Below are 26,158 nucleotides of genomic sequence, written 5' to 3'. Positions count from 1 at the left end.
AAATTGTATGTAAAGAGGAATATTTCCAGCCTTCTTGATTATAAATATATATATATATATTACATACATACAGTGGGGCAAAAAAGTAGTTTAAAAGTTCTCTTTTTTCAACTATGAGACACAAAATAATCACATTGTAGGATTTTTAATGAATAAATTGGTAAATTCTCATCTTTTCTAATGGGAGAACTTGCACAATTGGTGCCTGACTAAATACTTTTTTGGCCCACTGTATATAAAACGTGTGTACTCATTGCTCGGTTAGAAGCATGGCATGGCATGGAGGCGATCATACTTTGGCACTGAGGCATTATTGAAGGCCAGGGTGCTTTGATGGCAGCCTTCAGCTCGTAGTCCTGCTCGTGAAGAACATCATCTCCATAAAGATAAAGCAGGAGAGTAACCTCTGAAATCTTTTAGTAGTCACCATGTTGAACTTGATAAAAACACAGTGGACCAACACCACCAAATGTCATGGCACCCCAAATCATTACCGCCTGTGGAAACGTCGCCCTGGACCGGTGTGTTCGTTATGTATACACTGATCAGACATAATAAAAAAAATAAATAAAAAAAAAAAAAAACACTTGTCAAATGCCCAACTATACAATATGATATGCAATAAAATGTTTGTGACCTTCAAAGAGAAAGATGGAGAGATTTTACCGCTATACAAAAAAAAAACGTTATATAGCATGTGCAGTATGTTCAACGTTAAAGGGTAAAGATACGCCACGTGTCGTATCTTTACCCTTGTGCAGTGGGAGTGAAACATGAAGTATGAAATGAGATGATGCGTGACAGCAGCAGTGTTATTGCACAGACGTTGGACGTGAAGGCCTGGTTTGCAGTCTCCGCTCTGATTGATCTTATTTTAAAGGTGTTCTATCGGGTTGAGGTGCAGGCCCGTCAAGTTCTTCCACACCAAACCATGTCTTTAATGGACCGCCCTTTGTGTTCTGGTGCGCAGTCATGTTGGAACTGGGGATGGTGTTTTTCTAAAACCCTGAGGAGCTCCAATGCTGAAGGTGAGAGAGGCTGAGACGTGTCTGCCCATCCTGTGGTCTACCAGTCAGGAAGTTGGAAATCCACAGACAGAACCAGGCTGAGTCCCCGGGTGCTCCAGACAAACAGCATTTTAACAACAGTTCCACTTCCTCCTTTTGTCCAGATCAGTCATTGTTGTGTGTAAAAGGTTGTTTCTCTGGTAAAGTGGTGGTTTGGTTCAGTGTGTCGGGTAAAAGAGGAGATGAATCTCGGACCAGCTTTTCAAAGCACTTCATCTGGAATCGGTGAGAAGTTTTTGTGACAAACAATAATGGACTCAAGCACATGAGGATTACCAACAGGGACAAGGACCATAAGACACCAGTGCCAGCTGGTCTGCGCAGGCTCTGAAGAGAACCCGTCTCGTCCTGGTGTTAACCTTCTTGAAGACTCTTCTCACATCATGCTCAGGGATAATAAATGCATTTCCCGTGCTGGCGTTCTCCTTCTGCCTACAGCCACTAGCACCATTGGCACTTTTACCATCATGTGTTGCCCCCACAACTGACTGGACTGGATCTGCTACTGCTGGTTTGGTGCCAAATACCACAGCACACCTTCAGGGTGAAATGGAGTCCATGCCACTCAATATCAGGCTAGGGGTCATAATGTTTATGGCTAATCAGCGTACAGTACATGTGGCAGAGCTCTCTTTTGTTCCTCTTCAACCGACTGTTCAGCAGGTAAATCTTAATAAGCAACACAAAACACCAACCATTACTTTAACCTTTATTTATTTCTTAACCATAGTCAACAAAGAGCGAGAACATTTGGTAAATATGCCCACGTGTTATGGTTTGGAAAAATACAAAAATAACGGTTTTAATGCCGATTGGTTCACATTTCTCGGTATTGCCATTTTGTTCTCAGTTGCATCCAGTATCGATGTCTTTGTCAGACCGAATAATGAAACAAGGATACGCATGGAAAGAGTTCAGGCAGATTGAAAAAACAAAAGGAGGGTGAAAAAAAAAAAAAAAAAAAGCCTTAAACCAACATGAAGGTCTTGAACACAAACCCATATAAATGTATAAACACTGCCAAGTTGAGAGTGAAGACAAGTTCAACAAAGTGGAAATTCTCAAAGCAAACTTACTATACAGGCTGGATAAAATAAGACTGGTTAAATGAACTCTGCCTCAAGTTATCCTACTAACAGGGAGTGAACTTAAAAAAAAAAAAAAAAAATACAAAACCTGGAATGACTCAGTCATTTCAAAATGTGGCACTTTTTCTTAGGGTTTTAGCTTATCTAGTCACCTTAAAGGTGTGCGCGCGTGCGATTCTGCACTACGTTCTTGTGAGGAGGAGGAGCTATATATACACACACTTAAACCTGTAGAATACACACACGCGTATGCAGTTTTTAGACAAGTAGAGTGCTAGTTTCCTCAGACGCGGCGGACACAAGGTGTGGACACGAGAAGCGGCGGACTCAGTAGGTCTCCAGTTTGACAAGTCCACCATCTCCCTCACTGACGAACCTCTTCCTTCCTCTGTGGAAAAAAGGGGGGGGGCATTAAATTTTACATCCGTGTGTTCGTGTGATAAATAATGAAAATGTCGCTGCAGTTTTATTTAGGTCTGAACCAGACGAGTTGAGATCGCACTCACCGACACGGACACAGGTCTCTCAGCTTTTTGTCGATGACTCCGGCGCTAAAGCTTTTGTCCACAAAGTGCTCCAGTACAGAGTAAGCGCACGGGACGTCGATGTTGATCTCAGCGATATCCATATACACCCTCTCGTAACCCTGGTCAGGAGTAAAACCAGACTCTGAGATTATATTATATTTTCCTGGTTTTAATGTTTGTCTCTAATTAAACAATGGAACGCAATGTCTTCTGTGGAGAAGCAGAGACAGCTCTGCATTTGCTCTTTGTTAAAAAAAAAAAAAAAAAAAAAGGCCAGCAGGTGGTGCCGTACCCTTCTCATTTGGTCCAGAGTGATGACTGATGAGTCAAAAAGAGATTTTAGCAGCTTCAAGATCATTTGGAGCGTGGAGTCTCCCTTCGATTCCAGAACCATGACGATCGCCTGAGAAAGTGAGAGAGAGAGAGAGAAACAACGACCGCTAAAACACTGAAGTCGAACACTAAGCGGTGCACATTTGTTTAATAATAATAAAATACATTTAAAAACAAAACACAGTTGGAAGACAAAAGCGAGTCATGTTCAAAGTCACCTCGTAGACAAACTCGTGATGGAAATGCGGCACCTCGAGCTCCTTCAGACACCGCTCGGCCTCGGCCGCGTCACCCGAGAGCACGTACTCCTTAAGTAGCAGGTTTACCTGAGGAAGTTAAACGTGTTCAGTCCTCAGAGCGGCTCTTTAAACACCACAATCAATCAGACCCCACTCTACAAACACCACAGAGTTAACAAATCATCCCTGAATGTTTCCAAAAAAAAAAAAAAAAAGGAAACAAAAGGGGAAAAAAGTGAAAGTGCAGAAGTATGCACACCCTCCAGACACAAAGAAATGCAATAAGTCATTTAATGGTGTATCGACATGCCAATATATACTCCATGTGGGAAAAAGATTTATTATTTTTTTTATATAATAAAAAAAAAAAAGAAAAAAAATGCATGCAAACTTTTGCACTGCATTTTTCAGGCAGAACATTTCAGTCCACTAGATACGGGTAGATCAGCACTAGCTGAGCGTTCTTCAATCAGACTGTTATGTAAATATTTATTACTAAAAAAAAAAAAAAAAAAAAGGCACTAAAACTAGAAAATAAACTCCATATCATCTAGAAATCCTGAATAGTGTTTATAATCCACAATTCTATTAAATAAAATGTCACTTAGTATCATGATGTGGTGTTGATGGGCGGAGTCCTGACCTCTTTGATAAGTTGATTGACAGGTCTTTGTCCTCCACCTGAGCCCCAGAGATTATCGATCTTAAGTCCCGCCTCCTTGCTCATCTTCAGCAGGACGGCAGCACGGTCCAGAGCGGCCCTGTCAGTCAAACGCATACAGCTGTCAATCAAACTGATCTGAGTAATAATAAAGTGTTACCGTCATTAAACCGACAAGTAAACAAAATATAATTTAAATAAAAAAATAAAAAAAAAGAAAAAAGCTCAGTTTAGCCAATTTAGTTTAAACCGAGTTGTCTAGAAATCTAATTTTAGACTTCCAGAGAAGCCGAGTCAAAAACAAAAACACAGAGACGAACCCAAAACAAAACCTACTTGTCCACCGAGTCATGTTGTTTGATGAATAAACTAAATCCTAAATCCTGTTTGGTGGTTAATCAGCAGCAGACAAACACACAGGGGCGAGGGGAAAAAATGTAAATAAATCACTATACCCTGAGTAACCGACACCACCACAGAACTGACTTGTTACTCAATTTCCTGTCATGTGTGTTATTTAATTTTGCAATCTCCAGTACTGTTTCAAAATGTAAAAAAAAAATTATAATTTAAAATGTCTCCAAACATCTATGATTGGATTAAATCTGATAAAAAGGTGTATTCTCTAATGGTTTGTGCTGTTTAAGCTAAAAAAATAAATAAATAATAAAAATACTGAATGTTCAGTGCTTAATGATTAACACACACCTGGCATGCTCGCAGTCCACTCTACCTTTATAGCCATCGATGTAGCTCTTGGAGAGTATTTGATCTGCTACTGCTCTGGCAATGAACTGACCAACCAGCTGCAGGAGAAAAACAAACAAACATGCATATTATTGATTTAAGACCAACAAACAGTATAAAGAAGTTACACCAAAAACAAAAAAAAAATAGAAAAAGACGACAAACTAATGATTGCAAGGTCATCAATGTCACCTTAAAACATAAGGAAAATAAAAGCTTGTTCTGTACACAACTGGTTAGACATCAGCTCTGCAGAGTTATTTTTAATGCAACGTCACAAAATAGAGAGAATTTTTAAACCAGCTAAGGAATATTTGACAAATGAGCTTGGAGAGGAGAGAAGAAGAAAAAAAAAGCATCAAACAAGCAAATGACTACATTTTTTTGCGAGTCATTAAAAGTATTACAGCAGTCGAGTCTGTGGTCGATAGGTTTGTGTTTTATCTTAAACTTCATCACTTTCAGCTTCCTGCCTCTACAGGTGTGAGAAAATACAAAGGCTGTTCAGATCAAACCGGGACTCGCTCAAGCTGAAACTTCTGCTGAATGAAAGGTGTTAAAACCGACTGACATTTACAGAATACTTCAAAGCACAGGATGGTAATGAGAGTTTCATCTGCATTACAGCATTTGAACGGTGCAAACATTTTGAAGGAGGCCGTACGTATGAACAACGATCCCACTCAAACCTGAACACAGGAACTCGGCTTCAAGCTATTTCCACAAGGAGCTCCCGGGAGGCCGGCGTTTCAGGCTCCCGCGTACTGAGAAAACTTTCTAGTTTTTAAATCTCAAATATGTCGCTAATCAAAAGTCCCGGTTTGATCTGAACAAAAATAAAAATGCAAGGGGTGTTTTCTGATTCTGTGCAAAAATTATCAAGAATACACGGAGCATCTGGTGTGTTAAAAAAAAAAATCAAAAAATGTTTGCCCTCCTCCTCATACATATGGTTTCCTTTTAATAAAAATGAAAAAAATAAAATAAAATCCACACATCATGCAATTTCAGACATGCATAAATTTAAAAAACTTTAAATAACTCTCACTTATAATCTCCACATCTCCTGGTTATGATACTGAAGTCAACACTATTTTCACAGGTATTGATTTTAATCTTGTGTGTGTGAATAGATCGGTCTGTAAACACGCTACGTCACTATGAAGTCCATATATGAAGGATGTGTTGCCAGGAAGTAAGAAGTGAGACTTGAATACACACAAACAGCATGTGATTTGTATTGTTTTAGTCGGGGAAAATTAAAAAAATAATTTTTTTTTCGTTTGGAAAATTTGGTGTTAACCCACAGGGGATTTCCAGACGACAGCAGAACGAAGACAGAAGAAAAACAAAAGGCGAGGAAATGGTTGAGACTGCAGTGAGGTGGAGTGTAAGCGTGGTGCTGTGGGTCATTCGGCTCGTTGACGCTCAGACAGCGAGGGGACGAACGGCAGCGTGTTTTTGTCCTGCGTTTAGCCAGAGGCCGAGATCGAAGAGCCGCCTCTGCTGTTTTAGTCTAAACAAAACCAGCTCAGCTAAACACACAGGCAGCACAGAGAGCGGAGCACAAAAATGAAGAACGTTTGTGTGTACACTGAACCTGTAGTACAGGTTCAAAAGTTAGTGTTTTGTGTAAAATTATCAGACTGTATTGCATCTCAAAATGCAACCGCATAAACGATTTAGGCATGCAGGCAATACCAAGTACCCTCATGATTTAACAGCTTAACTTGATGCAATCACTTCCTGTATGACTTTATCAGTCTCTCACATCGTTATGGAGGAATTTTGGTCCGTTCTTCTTCACAACATCGCTTTAGTTCAGTCAGGTTTTGGGCCATTCACTTCTGCACCGCTCTCTTGACTTTGACTAGACCACTTCAAAAGCTTGATTATTTTTTTGTCAGCCACTCTGATGTAGATTCACTGCTGTACTTCAGATCACTGAAACAAGTTTTAGCTGTTAGACTACTTGGCCTCACATGTGCCTCTAGAATACTCGGGTATACGAAAGGTGTTCATGTGACTGCAAGGTTGCCAGGTCCTCTGGCTTTTCTCCTGGCAAACAAACTCTACTTGTTCAGTCTTTTTCTAATTGTACTTTTCCGGACTTAACACTTGACCTGCTCAGTGAGGCCTGTAGGATCTGAGATGTAGCTCGTTTGTTTTCTCACCTCTATTTTTCTGTGCACGGACTGAAATTGGCATTCTGTTAACACACACCTGAATGCTCCAGACCAGCAAACTGCCAAAACTTCTGCTTTTATAGAGATCTACACACACACAGCTGAGGACTGATAATGAGCAGCACCTGGCTGCAACTTATCCTCTTCAATCATGTGGAAGCAAATAAGAGGATACTTAGTACTGCCTAAGAGTTTCTTTCTAGATTTATTTCATTTTTATTAAATAAATAAATAAATAAATAATAGCACCGTTAACAATGTAAACCTTTTTTTTTAAGCCACACCTCCCTATGAGAACAGTCTGATAAACATGGGGTCCACACCCCCCACCCCACCCCGAGCTTGGCTAGATCTTCCCCAGTTACCTCCGGCGCTGTGGGCGTGTCCAGCACCAGGTCAGGCAGCTCTTTCAGCAGCTTGTGGAAGGAGGCTTCGATGTCTGCGCGGCTGAGGACCCGCCCACACAGCCGCGACAGCAGGAGGGACGTGAGCTCTCTCTGACTCGCCTTGGCCTCCAGAGCCAGCGACACCGCCAGGAGCGTGACGTCACTGCGCATGGAGCCCAGGTTTAACTCTCCCAATAACTCCTACGGAGTATCATATAAACACACAAACAAAGAAGGAACATTTAGTTAACAGTGCATTCATTATTTTCATTATTATTATTATTATTATTATTATCTTTAAAAATGGCATGTTTTATATTAGATTTTATTTGGATTTGAACAAGACATGCGGGAAATAGGATCAGAAATAAACAGGGACCTCCCGATACGATATCACAATCTATTGATTCTATATAAATTTTTCCAGTTTGCGTTACACTTCTAAACAAACTTGCCACATCACACGCACTGAAAAGTTTAGCGTGCACCACCTGCAGGATTATAAAGAAAACAAAATCTTTACCGCTACTTCGTTGGCGTCTCCGTGTTCGAAGTACTCCCGGACGATGGGCGTGACCGTCCGAGTGAAGTTGTCCTCGTCCAGAGGCAGCACCACTGTCTCGTACACACAGTTCTCCTGTACAGGACACACAGTTATAGCTGCTGATTACAGTTACGTAACACTTCTACAAAATAGCATCATATCACACATACAGTCTGATAACATGAGGAATAAAATGACGGTTCAATACTAAAAAAAATTATTATAATCCTTTATATACAAAATCCCTGGGTCATTACAGGTTACATTTTATTTAAAGATGTTTCACATCTTAAGCTCCTCTTCTAGTTATTTTCCTTCTCTCACTTTTTTTTTTTTTTTTTTAAATCAAACTTCACGAAGATCCCAGACGGGAATCGAACCCTGAGCTCCCTGGAGGCGCGCGGGCACAGCGCTAACCGCTAGTCATTATACACAGCACTTCCCGAACAGTGCTGTAGCGCACTCTCGTTTCTGACTGGCTGCCAGTTGTGGATGAATTTCCCCCCCCAACAGCAGCTCTGATGGAAAATTATATATATATATATATATATTAAAAAAAAAAAACACACAGTCTTTATTACATAGAAGTAAAAACGTAATCTGCAGGAAATCACTGTGGTGTTCGAGGCATGAGACACTTCATGAGGTGACGAAAACCTCATAGCTGATCATTTCAGACTCTGAAATGTTTAGTTTATTTCTTTCCATTTATTTAATTCCTTTTCAGCTTTAGATTTAGATAAAATGCTGGAGGACTAAAGTCATGTCACGACTGTAATTACAAGCCTCTGCTTATTTGATTTGATCAAACTCTCCCTGTCATTATACAGACTGGACCACATAATAGCTAGTCCTATCTAGAAGACCTTGAAAAGTGTGTGTGTGTGTGTGTGTGTGTGTGTGTGTGTGTGTGTGTGTCCATAGAAAATACTTCTTTGAGTAAAATAAATAAACCCAGTGGCGGCGGCTGCGTGTGCTACCTGATCTTCATCATAATTGGGGTCCCGGATGTCCACCTCCTCCACGTCGTACACCTCCCCCGGCGTCCCCCACACACCTTTACCACCAGCGCCACCTACAGACACACAGACACATGATTCACCCTGAACACTACACACGGCTAACGCACATTATGTTCCCGTCTCAGCTGTTCACTCACTCGCGCACGTACACACACACACCTTTAAAACCTCCCACATAGACCGTACGAGTGAAAGTTTTAGCCCCCGCCACTTCAGTCACCACTTCCAGATGCAAGATAAACCGACCGCAAACACGGTGCATGTATTTGCTTTGTATTCACGCGCACACACACACCTGTCTGAGTTGTTTAAGCAAGCAGTCAGCATGGCTTAAACCTGATTTAATGTGACACACTGAACACACACAGTCTGAGTGTGTCCATATACAAACAAACTCCTTTTTCAGAGAATTACACAACACACTGTCTAACTGACTCCCAACGGACCGTGTTGTGTAACAAAATAAAAAAAAAAAATAAAAAAAAAAAAAACATTAAAATGAACTGGGAGTCAGTCCATAAGTATTTAGACAGTTTGTTTGGTTGTCATTATTGCCAATAGAACAGGTTTGAAATAAAGCGATCGAGATGTTAAAGTGTGAACTGTCATCTTCGTTCTTTGAGTCTGAAGTTCATGCAGGGTTTCGTGATGTTTACTGAATCCAAGTATTAAAAGAAATCCTAAATAGCAACAGTACACTGGTTTGTTCGATTACTTTTGAGCCTTTTACAATAAAGGAAAACGTACAGGTATAATGTAGTTAATAGTTGGAGCAATATTTTTGTTAAAGCCCCTAAATTAAAGCTGAAAAGACTTCAAAATGATGTCAGTGTGCAAATACTTAAGGCCTGAGTGTGTTTAGAGAAAGAAAAAAAAACACAAAAATTGTACAATAGGATAGTAAGAAAAAATATCTGTAAGTTCTGCCTCCGCAGTCACTCCTACACCTACATCAGATATTCAGCATAAATCAATTCCTGCAGCTTCACAATCTGCTCCTCAATAACTCTCCAGTTTTATCCAAAACACCAGCCTGAGTCACAAATTAGCTTCACACAATCCTCACTGATGACCTCCAGCACTAACAGACTCGACCTTGACCCTGCAGCGACCTTCTGGCGTCTCGAATATTAACACCCACACGTTTACTTCGATAGTGAAACAGCTCAGAGATATAAAAGTTATTGTACATCCTGACTCTCACTGATTATACTTCTCATGTATATGACTAATCATTAAAGTTTTGCTCAAATTTAAGATTTTATCCTGATCAGTAGCTCTTATTTGATGACTAGAGGAGCTGATGGACAAGGTCCAGGCTCTTTCTGTCCCGTGGCGCCCCCACAGGCGTCTTCGTCGGTACCCAAACAGACCAGTCTGTACTAGGAGGTTAGTGAACATGCTGCGCTGCTTAAATAAAACACGTCCCAAAAAACATTTCACTTCCTCAATAATTATTTAAATCTTTCTGCAGGAATTAACAGGACACCGATATAATCACCGCCAAGTGAGCGACTCTTTAGTGGGAGACGAGAGACAAACCTAAAGTAGGGACACTAGCCGACATGTGGCTTACAGGTTTTTTTTTTGTTTTTTTTGTTTTTTTGCAGCTTGCGCTATGCAAGCTGTGCATCAGTGTGAATCATTACTGGCTCACTGCAGACACACACACAGTCAGAAAAAGCATGTCTTTATATAACTTGAGCACACACCCAGAGATCACCGAGGGAAGAAATAAAGTGTTCAGAATGTTACATTTCCATCTGGATTTTGAGGAAGTAACCAAGTTAGACAAACTCTGCCGACTTGCTAAATCGTCCAGCGGAACACAAACGGTGATTTAAAAATTCTCTCATTAACTACAATTCCTTTTTTCATCAAACTCCCTCACACACACACACTTCTAAAAACACTATAATTGACATTACGCAGAGACCTGTATTCACACGTGCCTCAGCAGCAGACGATGCAAAGATGTTAAACGAGCTCGGACGTCTTTGGGGCGTGTTTTTGTAAACGTTCAGGAAAATCAGCTACAGGTGCAGCTTAAAAGGGCTTAAACAGAACAAAAGACGCGCTGTTGGAGCACAGATAGAAAGACACGACGCCCACATAGTGATCAATCTAATCTCTGGCAGTGACGTTAGAGAAAAAAAAGAGATTTGGTTAACGTGTTGATGTTTGTTTGGAGAACTGAGAAGGAAATGCTGGAAATTTTGTTAAGTGATCTGAGAGCACTTGAAAAGGCCAATCAGGATCATTTTGACAGGGAGAGAGAAACTGGCATATGAGAAACAACTCTTATTTACACAAATACGGAATTAAACCCAAAAAGAAACAAGTCGCAGAGTCAAATTACAGAACAATAAAGGATGTTATTTCTCCAATTCAACAGCAAACTGCCACAAATTACATTTCTTAATAATTCATTAATATATACTTTTACTCAAACGTCCACAAAACAATGTTCATTAGTTTTTTTTTAACATACATTTCTCAAACTGTAAAATTAATCAACTCTGACCCGATCTAAATAAATCTCTCTGCACACATCCCACCATAGGAGCCGTTACCATAGCAACAATAACTTACGAGAATGATCGCATCAACCTCATGACCTGCAGTTACAGGAAATCCATCAACACTTTCTGCCTAATCAAAATCCTAAATTCAACAAGACTTGAGCATCATTAGAAATGATTTGCGTTATAATATAATAATAAAAATGCTTTGAGACTTGATTTCCCTCACCTTTCTTTGGCAGGCCCCTCCCTTTGCCCAGACGTGATCTGCGGTCAAGCACTTTGCCCTTGGGACTGGCCGGGGGCACGATGGAGCGGGATGCGTCTCCGTTCTCACTCAGTGAGTCCCCCCGACCCGAGTCCCTTGACGAGTTCTTGCGGAGGCGCCGCTTGGCCTTGGCCTTGACCCGGGCCTCGTGCACCGTTCCCACCGATGCGGGAACCCAGTTCCCGTTGATCTCGTCGCCGGCTTTGGGTCCGACGCCGTTCTCCTCGTTGCCTGACTGATACGAGTCGCTCAAATCGTCCGCCTCTGCAGGGACACACACAGAGAGAGAGAGAGAGAGAGAGAGAGAGAGAGAGAGAGGGGAGGGTCTCAAAAGTGGAACAAACACGATTTAGAGAAAAAAAATAATTCACATCAACACAGCTACTGAAAGATGAGAAGGAAGCACTTAAAGAGCCTGAAAAATAAATACTTTTTTTTGTAAATAATCATAAGTAATCGACAGACTGAATTGTTGGGGGGGGGGGGGGGTCAAAACAGATTTTGACTTTGGCATGATGCGCTAAAGTTAAAAAAAAAAAAAAAAAAAAAAAAAGGAAATGTACTGTTCCATCACATTGTCTTACACACTTGAGTCATTAAAAAAATATATATAAAATATTGTTGTATATAAATAAAAAGAACATTGTTTTGCCTAGTGTTAAATTAACCAACTTCATATATACTCTCATATGCACACTTACATACCATACAGACTTAAATAATTCTTTTGATTGTATAAAGATGCTTTGCAACAATGACGAAAGCGCTATACAAATAAAATTTAATTAAATATATAGACACAAGAAATACTTGTGGAAACTGAAAGCACAGTTACAAAAAAAAAAAATTAAAAATGGCTACAGCTGCGCTCACTTCACGCCCACTCATGACATCACCACGAAGTTAGTTCTCTTACTAAAATGTCAGCGACTCCACCACGCCGCTGACTTTTCTTCGTGTTTAAACCCTTTAGTGCAGAGTCACCTTGCACATGTTAATCACACACACAAGCCTGCTTTACAAGACAAATCCTGCTGCTGGGTTTTTTTTTTCTTTTAAACTCTCTTTAAACAATGTCTCTAGATTCAAATCGATAAGCATGACGGAACAGACTGAAAAGCTCGATTAGTTAATAGACATAGGGGCGGTGGGGGTTTAAAAAAAAAAAAAAAAAGTGACGCATCATGATTCCTCAGTAATTACCAAGTCCAAAATGTATTTTTTACACCTGAGGTGGTAACATATTGCAGTTCCTCTATGGTACTACAGGTGGTGCCATCTAAACTAATCACATGTTAGCAGGCAGTTCTCCGTTTAGAACTCCAATCAGTCTAAATCAATCGGTCTCGTTTCTTCATTATACTATAGGTGGCGCACTCTAAACTATTGACTCACACTTATCCCGTGCGGTAGGACTGAACTAACAATGTAGCTTTTTTTGTTTAATTTACTTTCAAGTTAAAAAGTTTACTTCAAACTCTTATTTAAAAGTTAGTTTGTGTTGTTTAAGTCTTGCGCTTGGTTTTTAAGTGAGATAACTGATGGTTTAAAGGAACAGGCTACACAAAATCTGCAAAAATTTTAATATTTAATTCTTAATATTATAAATCACAATCCTTAAAATCACAATTTTAATCCAACCAGCACCCATTACATCATCATATTGCCTGGTGACTTGGTGACTCCCATTCTTAACTAACACTATAACTATGAACTGTAGTTTTGTTTTGTTTTTCTCCTCCTGGTCATAACCATCACTTCAAGAGTTTAACAATATTTAACATCATGCTTTTTAAAGTGGACGGTTGTCAGAAAATGTACATATTCATTCATCAACTCTTTTCCTGTACAGGGGCACGGGAATCCTGGAGGCCTATCTATCCCAGGCTTAGTGGTTAGTACTGTCCCCTTGCACCTTAAGGGTCTGAATTCGTTTCCCACCTCAGGTCTGTGTGCGTATGGAGAATCACCATAGGCCTCCATGGTCTCCAGTTAAACTACAGAGGTTCCTAGATGGATGACTAGCAGGCATCTGGTCTGTGGGAGGAAACCCACCATGCACGAGGAGAACATGAGAAACTCCTGAGGTGGGAATCGAACACTTATCCCTGAAGATGTCACATACCTACATCTTCATGTATATATAAATATATATAAAAGTAAATAAGCTATTTGTTTTAAAGATTCAGACCAAATGGCTTTTTTTTTAAGTGGTACCAAAGTAGTATCATAAATGAACAGAAATAAATTTAAAAAGTGTCCAGGACTTTACAGCACATGAAGTGCGCATGCGCAGAGCAGAGCTCAGCGTGAATAAGTTGTGTGGTGGAGCCACACTGACTGACTGACTTACCCACAGGGTTGGCGTTGAGCCATGCCTCACAGTCCGCTGCCATGACTTCCAAACCAGGTGAAGGCAAAAACAGATCAAATTTCCAAAAACCCTAAGAAAAGAGAAGGAAAAAAAAAAAAAAAACACCACGTAAAACCATTTAAGAATTTAAAAGGTTTAATACATTCTGCGTTTAACCTCCTAACTAACTTCAGCTCGCTACATGCCCTGACATGCCCACGCGCCTCCATCAAACCGTCGCTATTAAAATAAATCACAGCTCAGCTTAAACACCCGCGTACAACAAAACACCGACATATTTAATCACTTCAGGAAATTATTCCTGCGTTTATAGTCTGCTAACGGGCTGCTGGTTTGTTTTGTACACACAGGCAGCAGGGGGCCGCGTCCCAAACCGACACTCGCTGCGCGTGCACTACGCACAGCGTTACGCCTGTCACGCGAGCAGCCTACGTAGTCCGCCTAGGTAACGACAGCGCATGCCTTCAGGACACAACCGGTCTCCAAACCTGCGTCAGCTCCGTTCACCAAGCTGTTGTTTTCCAAAAAATATATATATATGTCTAAGGCGGACAAATGCCGCAAATAAAAAGCCAAGTGACAAGCACACCAAAGGACTAAATCTCACCTCTTATCGAGCGCACTCCGCTTCCCAGGCGCTAAACACAGCCTTTCAGTTCGCAAACGTTTGCTCTTCGCTCTGCCCAGCAACTCAATGACGCAGGACCGCCCTTTAAGCGCTCTGATTGGTCGGTTTATTTAAAGTCCGTACGTGAAGGCAGCCAATAGGAGGCGTGCGCCGAGAAGGGGCGGGAGGTAGGGGAGCTTCTGGTCTTTTCCATCTAAATCGAGAATATTCTCCTGGGTCGCAGCGCCACCTGCTGACCTACGTTAGGAAAGGCAACCAATTTTGTGTCCTCACACAGTTTAGTGAACTGATTTTATTTATTTATTTATTTATTTATTTTTAAAAGGAAAAGGAAATACGATAAATGATGGTTTGAAAATAAACAACAATTTAGTTTGAATGTGGTCTAAAATGTACATGTATTTATGTGATAATCTTGCCACAATGCACCATTTGTCTCCGTCTACCACATCTTCACTTGTCACTCCAACCTCCTGCATGTCCTCCTTCACCACATCCTTAAAGCTCCTCTTGGGCCTTTCTCTTCTCCTCCTGCCTGGCAGCTTCATCTCTAACATTCTTCTCCTGATATACCTCCATACCTCCTCTTCACTCGTTCAAACCATCTTAATCTGTGCTCTTTAACTTTGTCCCCAAAGCATCCTACCTGCACTGTCCCTCTAATATACTCATTCCCAATCCTGCTCATTCGTGTCTCCCCCAAAGCAAATCACAGCATCTTCAGCTCCGCCACCTCCAGCTCTGCTTCCTGTCTTTTTGTCAGCGGCGAAGTCTTTAAACCGTACGACATCGCTGGTCTCACAAGCGTCCTGTAAACTTTCGCCAACACCTTTCAGATCACTTCTGATACTATTCTCCAACCACTCCACCCCCCTGCACCCTATTCTTCACTTCTCTACCACACGTCACATTTACACACGTCCTCCACCTTGCTCTTACTGATCTTCATGTCTTCTCTCCAGCACATCCCTCCACCTCTCTAGACTCATCTCAACCTGCTCCCTACTCTCGGTGCTGATCACAATATCATCCGCAAACATCATATTCCATGTCGACTTTCGTCTAACCTCATCCATCAACCTGTCCCTAAACACTGCAAATATGAAGGGGCTTAGAGCCGAACCCTGATGCATTCCCACCGCCACTTTAAACCAATCGGTTGTACCTACGGCGCTCCTCACCACTATAACGCTGTCCTTGTACATACAATTTCTTGCACCTCCTCCTGCAATACCACAGTTTATCTCTGGGCACCCTGTCATACGCTTTGTCTAGATCTACAAACACACAATGCAACTCTTTCTGCCCTTTTCTATTCCTCTCCATCAGCATTCTCAAAGCAATGATGGCACCTGTGGTGCTCTTTCTCGGTGTGAAGCTGTACTGCTGCTAATAAATTGTCAACTTTCTTCTCAACCTAGCTTCCACTACTCTGTCCCATAACTTTATGGTGTGGCTTATTAGCTTTATGCCTCTGTAGTTGCTGTAGATCGCACATCTCCCTTGTTCATAAAAATTGGAGAAAAAAAAATCTGTGACAATCACACATAAGTAGTCATGGTATGAGAGGAATGCAGAAAAAAAAGTAAAATAATTTAACAGGCCAAAAAAAAAAGGGTCACACACTAATATTTTGCTATACCGCCTTTTCCTTTTGCACTCGGCATGGCATCGTTATGATAATGTTACAACATTTATTTCTGTCCAGAGTCACATTCATTTATCACCCGTCTTCTTACCCTGATGCATCCATCACTCTGGAACAGGGGTAAATCCGGTCCCATCAGACCACATGACCTTCTTCCATTGCTGCACATTTCAATCTTTGTCCTATCTTTTTTTTTTACTGAAGCTTTTTTACTTCTTATTCTTAACGATAAGTAGTTTTCTTTCTTCAGGACTACATGATATGTCTTCTGACATTGTTGTGTAAGAAATTACAAGCTCCTCACTGCATCAGGTAGAGTTAAATAACTTTACAACTGAACCAAATTAATTACTGCAATAATAATAATTCCAGAAAGAGACTTTAATAATTTAATCCTGGTGACTTTTTTGGCCAGGAGTGTATTTATATCTAAGTACTGTATATTTTGACACACGCACACACACAATAACGTGACAGAAGATTTTCTCCAAATGTTTATTAAACAGTTTAAATTGAAACATTTGAACAACATTTTCAAAAAAAAAAAACGGTCGTGCCTCAAAAGCAGGACACTAATAATAAGTGTACAAAACATGCAAAATAATTTTTTTCTGTACACAGCTTCGTCTCAGACAGGAAAATCATCACACATGGTCCGGTCCAGTTCAAGTAGCACTAAAAAAAGCATTATACACAGCGTGGATGAGAGAGTCTTATAGAGTTTTATATTTCTTAAAATAAAACATCTTGCATTATTAACATTGACCTGAGGACAGTCCGGGTTCAAGATGTGGCCGGCGTCTTCCAGTTCCCAAGAACATCCAGTGCATTAAAAAATAATAACTTAACCCCTTTCTCTGATTCACACGTCACCTTTCCTCATCACTCTGTACACTCTGACTCTGTGGTGTGTGTGGTGTTGGAGCCGTGCTCCAAAATAGCCGACTTCCCCTTTCATCTTTCACTTCGCTGTGTTATTTGTGGCACAGCTCACACCCAGGTTCACAAGATCACTTACTGTAAAAAGGCTCGCTCTGGTTCACTGACTGTTTCTTTCAAGGCAAGATTAGCACATTTACACCATTTACATGTTCGAACCCGGTTACGCCGTATTTCAGTGCTGTTTTCATCATACTGCTTTGTATGAGTTCAGAATCATTAGGAAAATTACAAAATTACTTTTTAATAATAATGATAAAAAAATCATGGAGCCATCATATGCTGTTCTGTATAGAAGAGAAGATGTGTTAAAATGCCATGTTTGAGAACAGTGATGATGTAACAAGCCTTTCTGGCTTTCCATGATGGTTTACGGTCGTCATGACGTCATCTTGTCGCTCTTCGTTAACGGCGATCATTTTCTGAAATTTAGCTTTAAATCTGCAGATCTTTGCCCTTTCTCAGCATCTGAATGACGTGGTCTCGTCGCTCTTCTTCAGCAGCTGACGAAAAGGTATCCATAACCATATGCGCCTTAATGACGTCATCTCGTCACTCTTCTTTTTTAGCAATTGTTTTCTAAATTTGTGCTCCAATTGTGCGGTTCATCACTCTTACACAATCTCGTTATTTTTTCTTCAGCAGTTACTTGCACTTTCTCTAGTACATACATTCTCTCTCCTCTCTCTCTTTCTCTCTCTCTGGCCTGGTTTTGTTCTCCTCCTCGTCTCAGAGTGAGTGAGTGGGTGCTCATGCTACTGAAGCATGCTGGTGTGCTTCATTTTCACTCTGCGTCTGAACAGAAGCGCAGCAGACTTTCCTCGGCCAGCTGAGACAGGTATTTCTGCAGACACAATGACAAGAACAAAATTGGAAAAAAAAGAACCAACCGATTTCTAAATGCAGTACTGTTTTCACGAATCACAAATGTTATAATTGATAAAGTGCTACAGTATATAATGTTATAAAAGGATTTAAAACACTTATATGTTTTTTATTTTCTATATAAATAAAAGAAAGCTTTTGTCTATCGCCAGAACTCATGTTATCTTTATGTTGCATACATATGGAGGGCCTGAAACCAGCCTTAGAAAAATTTCTGTCTGTATATCTGTATGTCTGTCCAACCAAATTTTGTCACAGCATCACGCAAAACTGTCTGGAGAGGATTTAATGCAACTTTGGCAGTACTTGGATATCTGCCTGACGTTTAATCTGCACCATAAGTGAAATCAACATGTTGAGTAAAAGCGATTTTATGAACAGTTATGTGTGGGATTTAATAATCTACTCTAAAATAATCTACTAATGCGCTACTGGCTCAATGTAAACAAACACCTGCACCAATAGATATTAATTAGAAAAGATAAAGTTAATATTTTTACTGGGATTAGTTCATATTTTCACTTTGGCTGAAATAACAGCGCTGAAGTGGTATAAGTGAATTTTAACACGCTGGAGTGGTTTTAAGACAAAACTTCATCTTTATCCTTTTATCTCCTTTTTCCATTTCTCATCTGTGATTCACTCTCCGATTACCGAACAGGGAGTGTATTTGTCTGACCACCAAAGAAGGACAACTTAGTGTAAACAAGGCGTAAGATACTCAACCTTACAGAATGGGATTTCTTTGTATTAATAAGTTAGACAGAGAGTTCTGCTGTACAGAGAGACACACAGACATGTACGTGGGCTTCAACCTCAAATAATAATAATAATATCACTGATTACATTAAAGGTCATCAGATTATTTTAACCTTTAACCTTTTAACCTCTCTACAAACTCTTCAACATTTATGCGTTGATTCCTTTCCTATAAGAGCACATCAACACCCGTCCATGTCTCTTTCATTCTGTCTCACACCCCTGTCCCCACTGTGAGTGCTGTGAGTGACAGAGCAGCTGCTACTCCTCATGTTGTAAATGCCTGCAATGTGTGTGTGTGTGTGTGTGTGAGAGAGAGAGAGAGAAAGAGAACGAGGTGTGTCTGAGAGGGACTAATAGGCAACTCAATCCTGAACACACGCCCGGTCAGCGCCTGCTGCCCTTCACACACTAATGGTTTCTAAATACCGCAGCAATATGAACACACACATTCACACTAATTATTCCATTAGTACACTCCTCGGCGTGCTATGTGTGTACATCTCTTTGGCTTACAGTCAATAAAGGCACACAGCAATTTGTGACCTCAGAAAGTGACCTCCTAAACCATGTGACATGGTCATTTGAACGCAGCAGGTGCATTAGGTGAAGTTTGTCCAAATTGAGCAACACAAGGTATGTGTGGAGATAAAATCTGTAGAGCATGACACGCTCCAAAGTTCCGTATTTTGTAGATCCGTTCCAAGCCAAACAATGAATTTTGGACTGGAAAGGCAGTTTGTTTTGAGGCTGTGGATTAAAGGAGTAGCAATTCTGGAGAAATATAGTTCGTATTTAAACAACGGGCGGCTAGCACTGTAGCCTTGCACATCCGGGGTCGATTCCCACCTCGGGTCTGTGTGCATGGAGTTTGCATGTTCTCCCAGTGCTTGGTGGGTTTCCTCGAGGTACACTAGTTTCCTCCCACAATCCAAAGACATACGGATTTGGCTAATTGGCGTTCCCAAATTGCCCGTATTGTGTGAATGAGCATTTGTGTGTGTTTGTGTGTGCGTGTGCTCTGCAACGAATCGAGGATGTTTCCTGCCTCGTGCCTAAGTGACTGGGTAAGTATTTAAACAACAGCCCTATAACCACCTTTAACAGGATACGCCCTAACTATGAACTAGTTGTCTTTTTTATGATTAGGGATTTGTGGGTCAGGGCTTGGTCAGTGGTTAGGACACTGGACTACAGTTTGGAAGGCCCCAGGTTCAAATCCCACAACCACTAAGTCCCTGTTGGGCGCTTGAGCAAGGCCCTTAACCCTCAACTGCTCAGATGTATAATGAGATAAAAAATAAAATTAACTTAAATAAAATCTAAATCTACAATTGTATTGTAAACACCATATACATACTGTACAGTGATGTGAAAAAATATTCGCTTAATTTTTTTGTTACACATAATTAATTGAGATCATCAAACAAATGTCAATATTACACAGAGATAGCCCATGTAAATACAAAATGCAGTTACTAAATGATTTCATTTATTAAGGGAAAAAAGCTGTCCAAACCTGCCTCGACCCTATGTGAAAAAGTAATTGCTCCCATGCTTAATCATTAATGAACTGTGATAAACCGTATTTTTTGGCAAACTGGGTTAAATTTAACCTGCCACGCCCAGGCTTGATTACTGCCGGCTGATGCCAGTCTTCGTGATTTAACAATAAGAAAGAGACTGGGGGCAAAAATGCCATCTGTGGCAGAGTTCCAAGGTGAAAGCCAAGGCTGACCCAAAAGAACACAAAGGCTCATCTGACATTTGGCCAGAAACATCTTGATTATCCCCAAGACTTTTGACTAGATATTCTTGGAACTGATGAGACAAAAGATGAACTTTTTGGAGGGTGTTACACCTGGCATAAAACTAACACAGCATTTCATAAAAAGAACATCAAACCAACAGTCAAACATGGTGGTGGTAGTGTGATGGTCTGGGGCTGTTTTGCAGCTTCAAGACCAGGACAACTTGCCATAATTAATGGAACCATAAATTCTGCGCTCTACCACAAAATCCTGAAGGAGAATGTCTGGCCATCAGTTTGTGACCTCAAGCTCCATCGCAGTTATGTACAGGAGCAGGACAAGGATCCAAAACACACCAGCAAGTCCACCTCTGAATGGTCCAGACTTAAATCCTGTGGCATTACCTTAAATAGATCGTTCATGCTCGAAACCCTCCAATGTTCAGCCAATTAAAACAGTTCTGCAAAGAAGAGCGGGCCAAAATTCCTCCACAGCGATGTGATAGACTCATTGCCAGTAATCGCAAATGCCTGACTCCAGTTATTCCCGCCAAGGGTGAGACAACCAGTTATCTTTTTCACATAGCGCCAGACAGGTTTGGACAGCTCTTTTCCCTTAATAAATAAAATAATAATTTTTAAAAATCCTTTTTAAATTCACTTAAGTTGTCTTTACATAATAATATAATTAGTTTGATTATCTAAATTATTTAAGGATTTCATGTATTCTGTGTTATTGTATATGTTCAGGCTTGTTTTTGTCTCAGCCCGTGTGTCCTCTCTGAGTCGTCCCCTCTGGTCTACTTTTAGCCCACTGAGCATGTCCTGTCATAACTAATAACAGCATGGTGTATTGATGGGGCGGGTAATGAAATCTGTCTCCGAGCTCTCAGCATACCACTACTGTTATCAGCCTACTTATCTTACCCAGCTGACACAAAGCCATTTGGATGCACGTTGCTCACTTGTGTATGCTGCAGATGGTTAATACTCATCATTTGACCTCTGTCTTTTGGAAATCATCAGCTTGAACCGACGCCACGATGTCTGCGTTTCGCTCCCTAGGAGCTGGACCCAAGATTATTTAATATGTCAAGGTTATGTCTAGTACTCTGTACGGATTGGGTTCAGACCTGCAGGTTGCGGTAGTGGACGGTGCTCCGGCAGTGCGTGGTCTTGGCCGTCTCTTCGCTGGTGTAGAAAAGGCTGCAGAGTTTGCAGTAAAAGCCTGTACTGGGGACAATGAACTCCACACCTACAGTAGAACCACACACACACACACACACACACACACACACACACACAGAGTCGAAAAAGTGTCTTTAGATTTGAGGTCATGTGTTCAGTTTGTCACATCGGTGTTACTGCATGCTTGTACAAGTCAAAACTGATTTTAGGTGTTGAGTCCCGAGACCGGGTTCGAGTGCGGAGTTACCTAACGGGATGCTGTGCTCACTGATAATCTTCTCCTGCTCTCGTGATGGTGATGGAGCTTCGATGCCTGTCCTCTGTGGTGAACTCGCTGGCTGTGAAATCTGCTGAACTGTGTCTAAAATCAGAAATCGATTAAAAAAATTAATCTAGTTAATCACAGTCATAGACTGCGATTAATCGCGATTAATCACAATTTTACAATACTTCGATTTACGTTTATTGTAGATGTACAATTTTGCAATACCGAAATGCACGACACACTGGTTAGAGGAAAAAGATTTTATAATGTATCAAACATTAACATTAACATCTAGAAGTTTTTTTTTAAACGAAACTTGTTGTTCAGCAGACCCGGTGATGCTCCTTTAGTCATCTTACGATACGCTTTAAACGTGCCGTTATCACACACAGCCGGGTAACCGTGCTGCGATTATGGGAAGCCATTGTAGTCAAATATTTTTATGTGATTAATTTGCGTTAAAAATAGTAACGTGGCAAAATTTCTAGATCAATCACATGTGTTAATTAATCACATTGACAGCCCTAATGGAAAAGATTAGGATTGATTATATTGTATTTTGCCAGAATGTTTGCTTGGCAGTCTTCGTCTATTTTGGTGAATGAGACATTGCTCAATTCAGTACTTCACGTCTGGGCCAGAAAGCACTGTAGAGGAACTGCCGTTTGGAGGCAGGAGGCGTGGAGAGATCAAATTTACACCTTGGTTTTATTTTAGATATAATAATATTAATAAGCGAGTCTTCCCAAAATATACAGGACGGGTAAGTAAAGGGCACGAGGCATGACTGTGGCAGAATCTATTTAAAAAGGTTACAAGCTGAAGGATGAAGTTAGCTGTAGAGCTGGTGAGGCTGGGATGAATAGATTTTTTATATACATATAATATAAGTATAACAAAAAAGAATTTTTTAACATACTCAGTTTCTTGTGTGTACCTCTTTTCTGGTTCTCCTCCACATGCTGCGTCTCCTTTTTCTCCATCTCACCAGTCCTTGGCGTCTCACCACCCGTGTGTTTGTCCGTCACCTTGTCCATCTGACACACACTCTCGGACGTGCTGTCTGTTTTTGTGGTGTGTGTCAGAGAAACACACGCCTCTCCAGCCTCCTCTATCTCGCTTTTTACCTCCTCATCGTGGACGAGGGAGATGTCAGAGGATGGAGTTTCAGCGCACCCACACTCCGGCGCTTCTTCCTGAACAGCTTCCAGAGCCAACACTGGTTCCTGTTTTTCCACCTTTGTCGACGTGGGCTCCTCCTCTTCCTTGTGCTCCTCCTCTTCACGTTCCTCCTCCTGCAGCTCGGGGAGATCGGGCTCGACAATGGAGTCGTCTTCTTCTCCCACCTCGTCTACCGTCACCAGCTCCTCCATGCTTTTGGGGTACCAGCACTCGCCCTCTGTCTCCTCACCACTTCCACACTCGTCCACCTGGGCATAACAGATATAAAATTTAAATAATAAAGTAAAAAAAAAAGTCTACAGGACAAGTTTCTGTTTTCTGGATTGCATGTCCTGTGTGTTGTAGAGGTACCTCGCTCTCTCGGTCACGCTCGCCCTCACTGGGCTCTGTAGGTTTGCTGCTGTGTGGAGACGACGATCTGTCTTTGGCTCGGTGCTCATTAGATTCCTTCTGTGGATCCCACACACACAAACCAGAAAATATTAAATCCTTATTTAAACACTAGTTTCGACCAAAACAACTGTGAGCAATGAGTCCTGTAGCGTACGTGATTGTTAGACTCTCTCTCCTCCCTCTCGTGCCTCCTGCTCGACCTCCTGCCCCGTCCGTCCTCCGTTAGCTCGGACTCCGAATGCCTGCTCCGGTGATGATCCCCGCCTCCGTCTCGCCTCTTGAACTTCGCTTCGTGTCTCTGGTGCTGGGACGCACGTGAGAGCTTTTCCTTCTTATAGAAATCGTCGGCGGGATGGTGGGAGGAGAAATAACGCTCCCTACTGCGCTCATCTGGCGGTTTCAGGTAGGGCTTCCTGCGCTCGTTAGGCCTGTCGTCCTCGTCGTTCCGCCACTCGTCCCTGTCACGCGGTGTCCAATCCCATGTCCCTCGCCCCGTGCCGATGCCGTTCATCCAGGGCGCCGCCTGGGGACTGTGTGTGGAGCTGCAGGATGTGAAGCTTGGGCTGTGTGAGGGCGGAGTCAGGGAGCGAGCGACGGGACTGCGTGAACGTGCCCTCTCTGGGGGATACCTATAAAACACAAACACTTGGTAAAACATCTTCACGAGCTCACATGTCACCTCGTTTATTTATTTAATCTCTACAAGTTTCATAGGAAACTTGGACAGCATTCACGGCCCAGACTGGTATGGCTACGGTGCTCCAGCACAAAACTTGTGGTCAACAAAAGATGTGGTCTCCTGAGCAGCAGAGACTTCAGGTTTGATTCCTTCGCAGAAATTGATTACACCAATGTGTGAGCTCGTGTATTCTTGAAGAAGGTGTAAAGTGTGTTTTCTCTAAGGGTGTTACACTAAGCTGACGTGTCTGAGGGGAACCATGTTAGCCTTCAGCTTAAATTTTTTGAACAAAAACACAAACTTTTACATGATTTTACGTAATAAATATATAATTATCCTTGGAAATATGACAACTAATTAATTTTGGAAGTTGAGTCATAAACCCAATACATGGATTTCAGTGGGTTCTTGTGGTTATGTTACTAAAAGTATTTAATTTTTTTTGTTTATTTAAATAATTTTTTAGAATTGCTACCCTAATTTAGTTAAGTGTCCAATTCCTCCCTGTCACTAGGGTGCTCCACATTAAGCTACTACCACCACTCAGTCGGAATGGCTGATGTTTCCTCTAAACCATATGATGCCAACCGACCACATCTTTTCGAACTGCTCGCTCACGCATCGTTGGAGGCGGCGTACCACACTCAGAGGAGAGCGTTACCCACTCCTTCTGCTTGCGTGAGCTCACAGACGCCCCTGATTGGCCGTAGAGCCGTGATTTATGTGGGAGCACTAAGTACCTCTCATCCCTCCCCTCTAAAAGAGCTCGGTTAATCAGCTCTCTCTAGGCTTTCGGCTGTAAGAGGTTACAGCATCACCCAGGAATCAAACTTGCGATCTCCAGATGATAGGAGCGAGCACTTTACCACTGCGCCACTCGGAGGCTATTCAGTTAAAGTTTTAAGAAAGTTTTAAGATCCGCACACAACTTGCCACAGGTTTTAGGCCGGATGCCTTTCCTAATGCAAGCCTCCCATTTTTTCTAACTGATCTTGGATCCAGCACTGCATCCAATGGCTGGGTGGTAGGGGGTCTGGCAACCTACCAATTGAACCCGGACCTTCAGATCCTCAAATCATCAACATAGAGCCTTAGCTGTCTGGGTCACCACTCCCCTTAAGATAGTAATTTAAAAAAATGTATTCAAAATAACTCTAATCTAAAACTCTAAACTCTAAACTAATCCTTTTTTAGATAAATTTCTTCTCTTACCGGTCCATCTCGTGCAGCTCCTCTCGTTCCCTCTGAGAGTTGATGTCCTGGATGATGGACTCCACATCTTTACCAGGTTTCTTTGTTCACACACACACAAAAAAAAAAAACGTTGGCTTGCGTTTTAATTGAAATACATTAAAATATATTTAATGTGATGTGAGCCTCTTCACCTTGAGCTGCAGTTCCTTGTATCTCTTGGACATGCGAATGAGGAGCTTCTGGTCATTGATGGTGGCTGGATGGAGCTGGTAGTACTGCACCATGGCCTGGGCCGCCTCAACATATGCCATCTCCAGGAAAGCCTGGAAATGAAAATGAGACACCCACACACCCACACACACACATTGTTAAAGGATTAGCACAACAGATCTTTGGGGCGTGTTGCTTTTCCCAGAGCTGTAAATCTCGAGGAAAGTTACGAGGCAAATCTGCACTCTGCGTTCACATGCTCTCGTTAAACGGAGGAACTCAATCTGATCTGGCTGATGTTAGGAGATACGTGATTAAAAAAAAATCTATTAAATAAAAAGGAGAAGCCAATTGAGACATCATCTGTAAAAACACATCACATGGTGTTTGGGTCTGTTTCCAACCCGAGCCAGCACACACACACACACACACACACACAGGTGTTTAATAAGTGCTGGCTTAAAGTGTGAACAC

The 26,158-nt window shown here is 41.5% G+C and overlaps 2 protein-coding genes across 4 annotated transcripts in view; both read right to left on the bottom strand.

Annotated features, from left to right (window-relative positions):
* Nucleotides 1–1,764: 1,764 nt before the first annotated feature.
* Nucleotides 1,765–14,661, bottom strand: pdcd4b (programmed cell death 4b). 2 transcript variants are annotated; one of them, XM_053493303.1, is made up of 12 exons: nucleotides 14,572–14,661; nucleotides 13,944–14,034; nucleotides 11,552–11,854; nucleotides 8,759–8,853; nucleotides 7,758–7,871; nucleotides 7,214–7,435; nucleotides 4,624–4,721; nucleotides 3,898–4,015; nucleotides 3,234–3,341; nucleotides 2,975–3,085; nucleotides 2,662–2,801; nucleotides 1,765–2,543 (listed from the first exon to the last, which is right to left on the bottom strand). In XM_053493303.1, exons 2-12 carry the CDS (start codon nucleotides 13,984–13,986, stop codon nucleotides 2,483–2,485), a joined length of 1,413 nt encoding a protein of 470 aa, XP_053349278.1. In that variant the 5' UTR covers nucleotides 13,987–14,034; nucleotides 14,572–14,661; the 3' UTR covers nucleotides 1,765–2,482. The 2 variants fall into 2 exon arrangements, with proteins under 2 accessions (XP_053349278.1, XP_053349279.1); XM_053493304.1 differs by lacking the exon at nucleotides 14,572–14,661 and adding an exon at nucleotides 14,133–14,322.
* Nucleotides 14,662–16,789: 2,128 nt separating this feature from the next.
* The window catches only part of rbm20 (RNA binding motif protein 20), a 51,901-nt gene continuing 42,532 nt past the window's right edge, over nucleotides 16,790–26,158 (bottom strand). For both annotated transcript variants that reach the window (XM_053493442.1, XM_053493443.1), the window contains exons 7-14: nucleotides 25,666–25,797; nucleotides 25,493–25,572; nucleotides 23,756–24,230; nucleotides 23,560–23,658; nucleotides 22,964–23,456; nucleotides 22,009–22,122; nucleotides 21,707–21,828; nucleotides 16,790–18,023 (exon numbers count right to left, since the gene is read on the bottom strand). In XM_053493442.1, the coding sequence (XP_053349417.1) occupies nucleotides 17,964–18,023; nucleotides 21,707–21,828; nucleotides 22,009–22,122; nucleotides 22,964–23,456; nucleotides 23,560–23,658; nucleotides 23,756–24,230; nucleotides 25,493–25,572; nucleotides 25,666–25,797 (1,575 nt within the window). In that variant the 3' untranslated portion in view covers nucleotides 16,790–17,963. The remainder of the gene's footprint in view (nucleotides 18,024–21,706; nucleotides 21,829–22,008; nucleotides 22,123–22,963; nucleotides 23,457–23,559; nucleotides 23,659–23,755; nucleotides 24,231–25,492; nucleotides 25,573–25,665; nucleotides 25,798–26,158) is intronic.

Source organism: Clarias gariepinus, chromosome 3 (assembly GCF_024256425.1).
Source record: "Clarias gariepinus isolate MV-2021 ecotype Netherlands chromosome 3, CGAR_prim_01v2, whole genome shotgun sequence".
Taxonomy (NCBI): domain Eukaryota; kingdom Metazoa; phylum Chordata; class Actinopteri; order Siluriformes; family Clariidae; genus Clarias; species Clarias gariepinus.
This window is presented reverse-complemented; position numbering and strand designations above follow the sequence as displayed.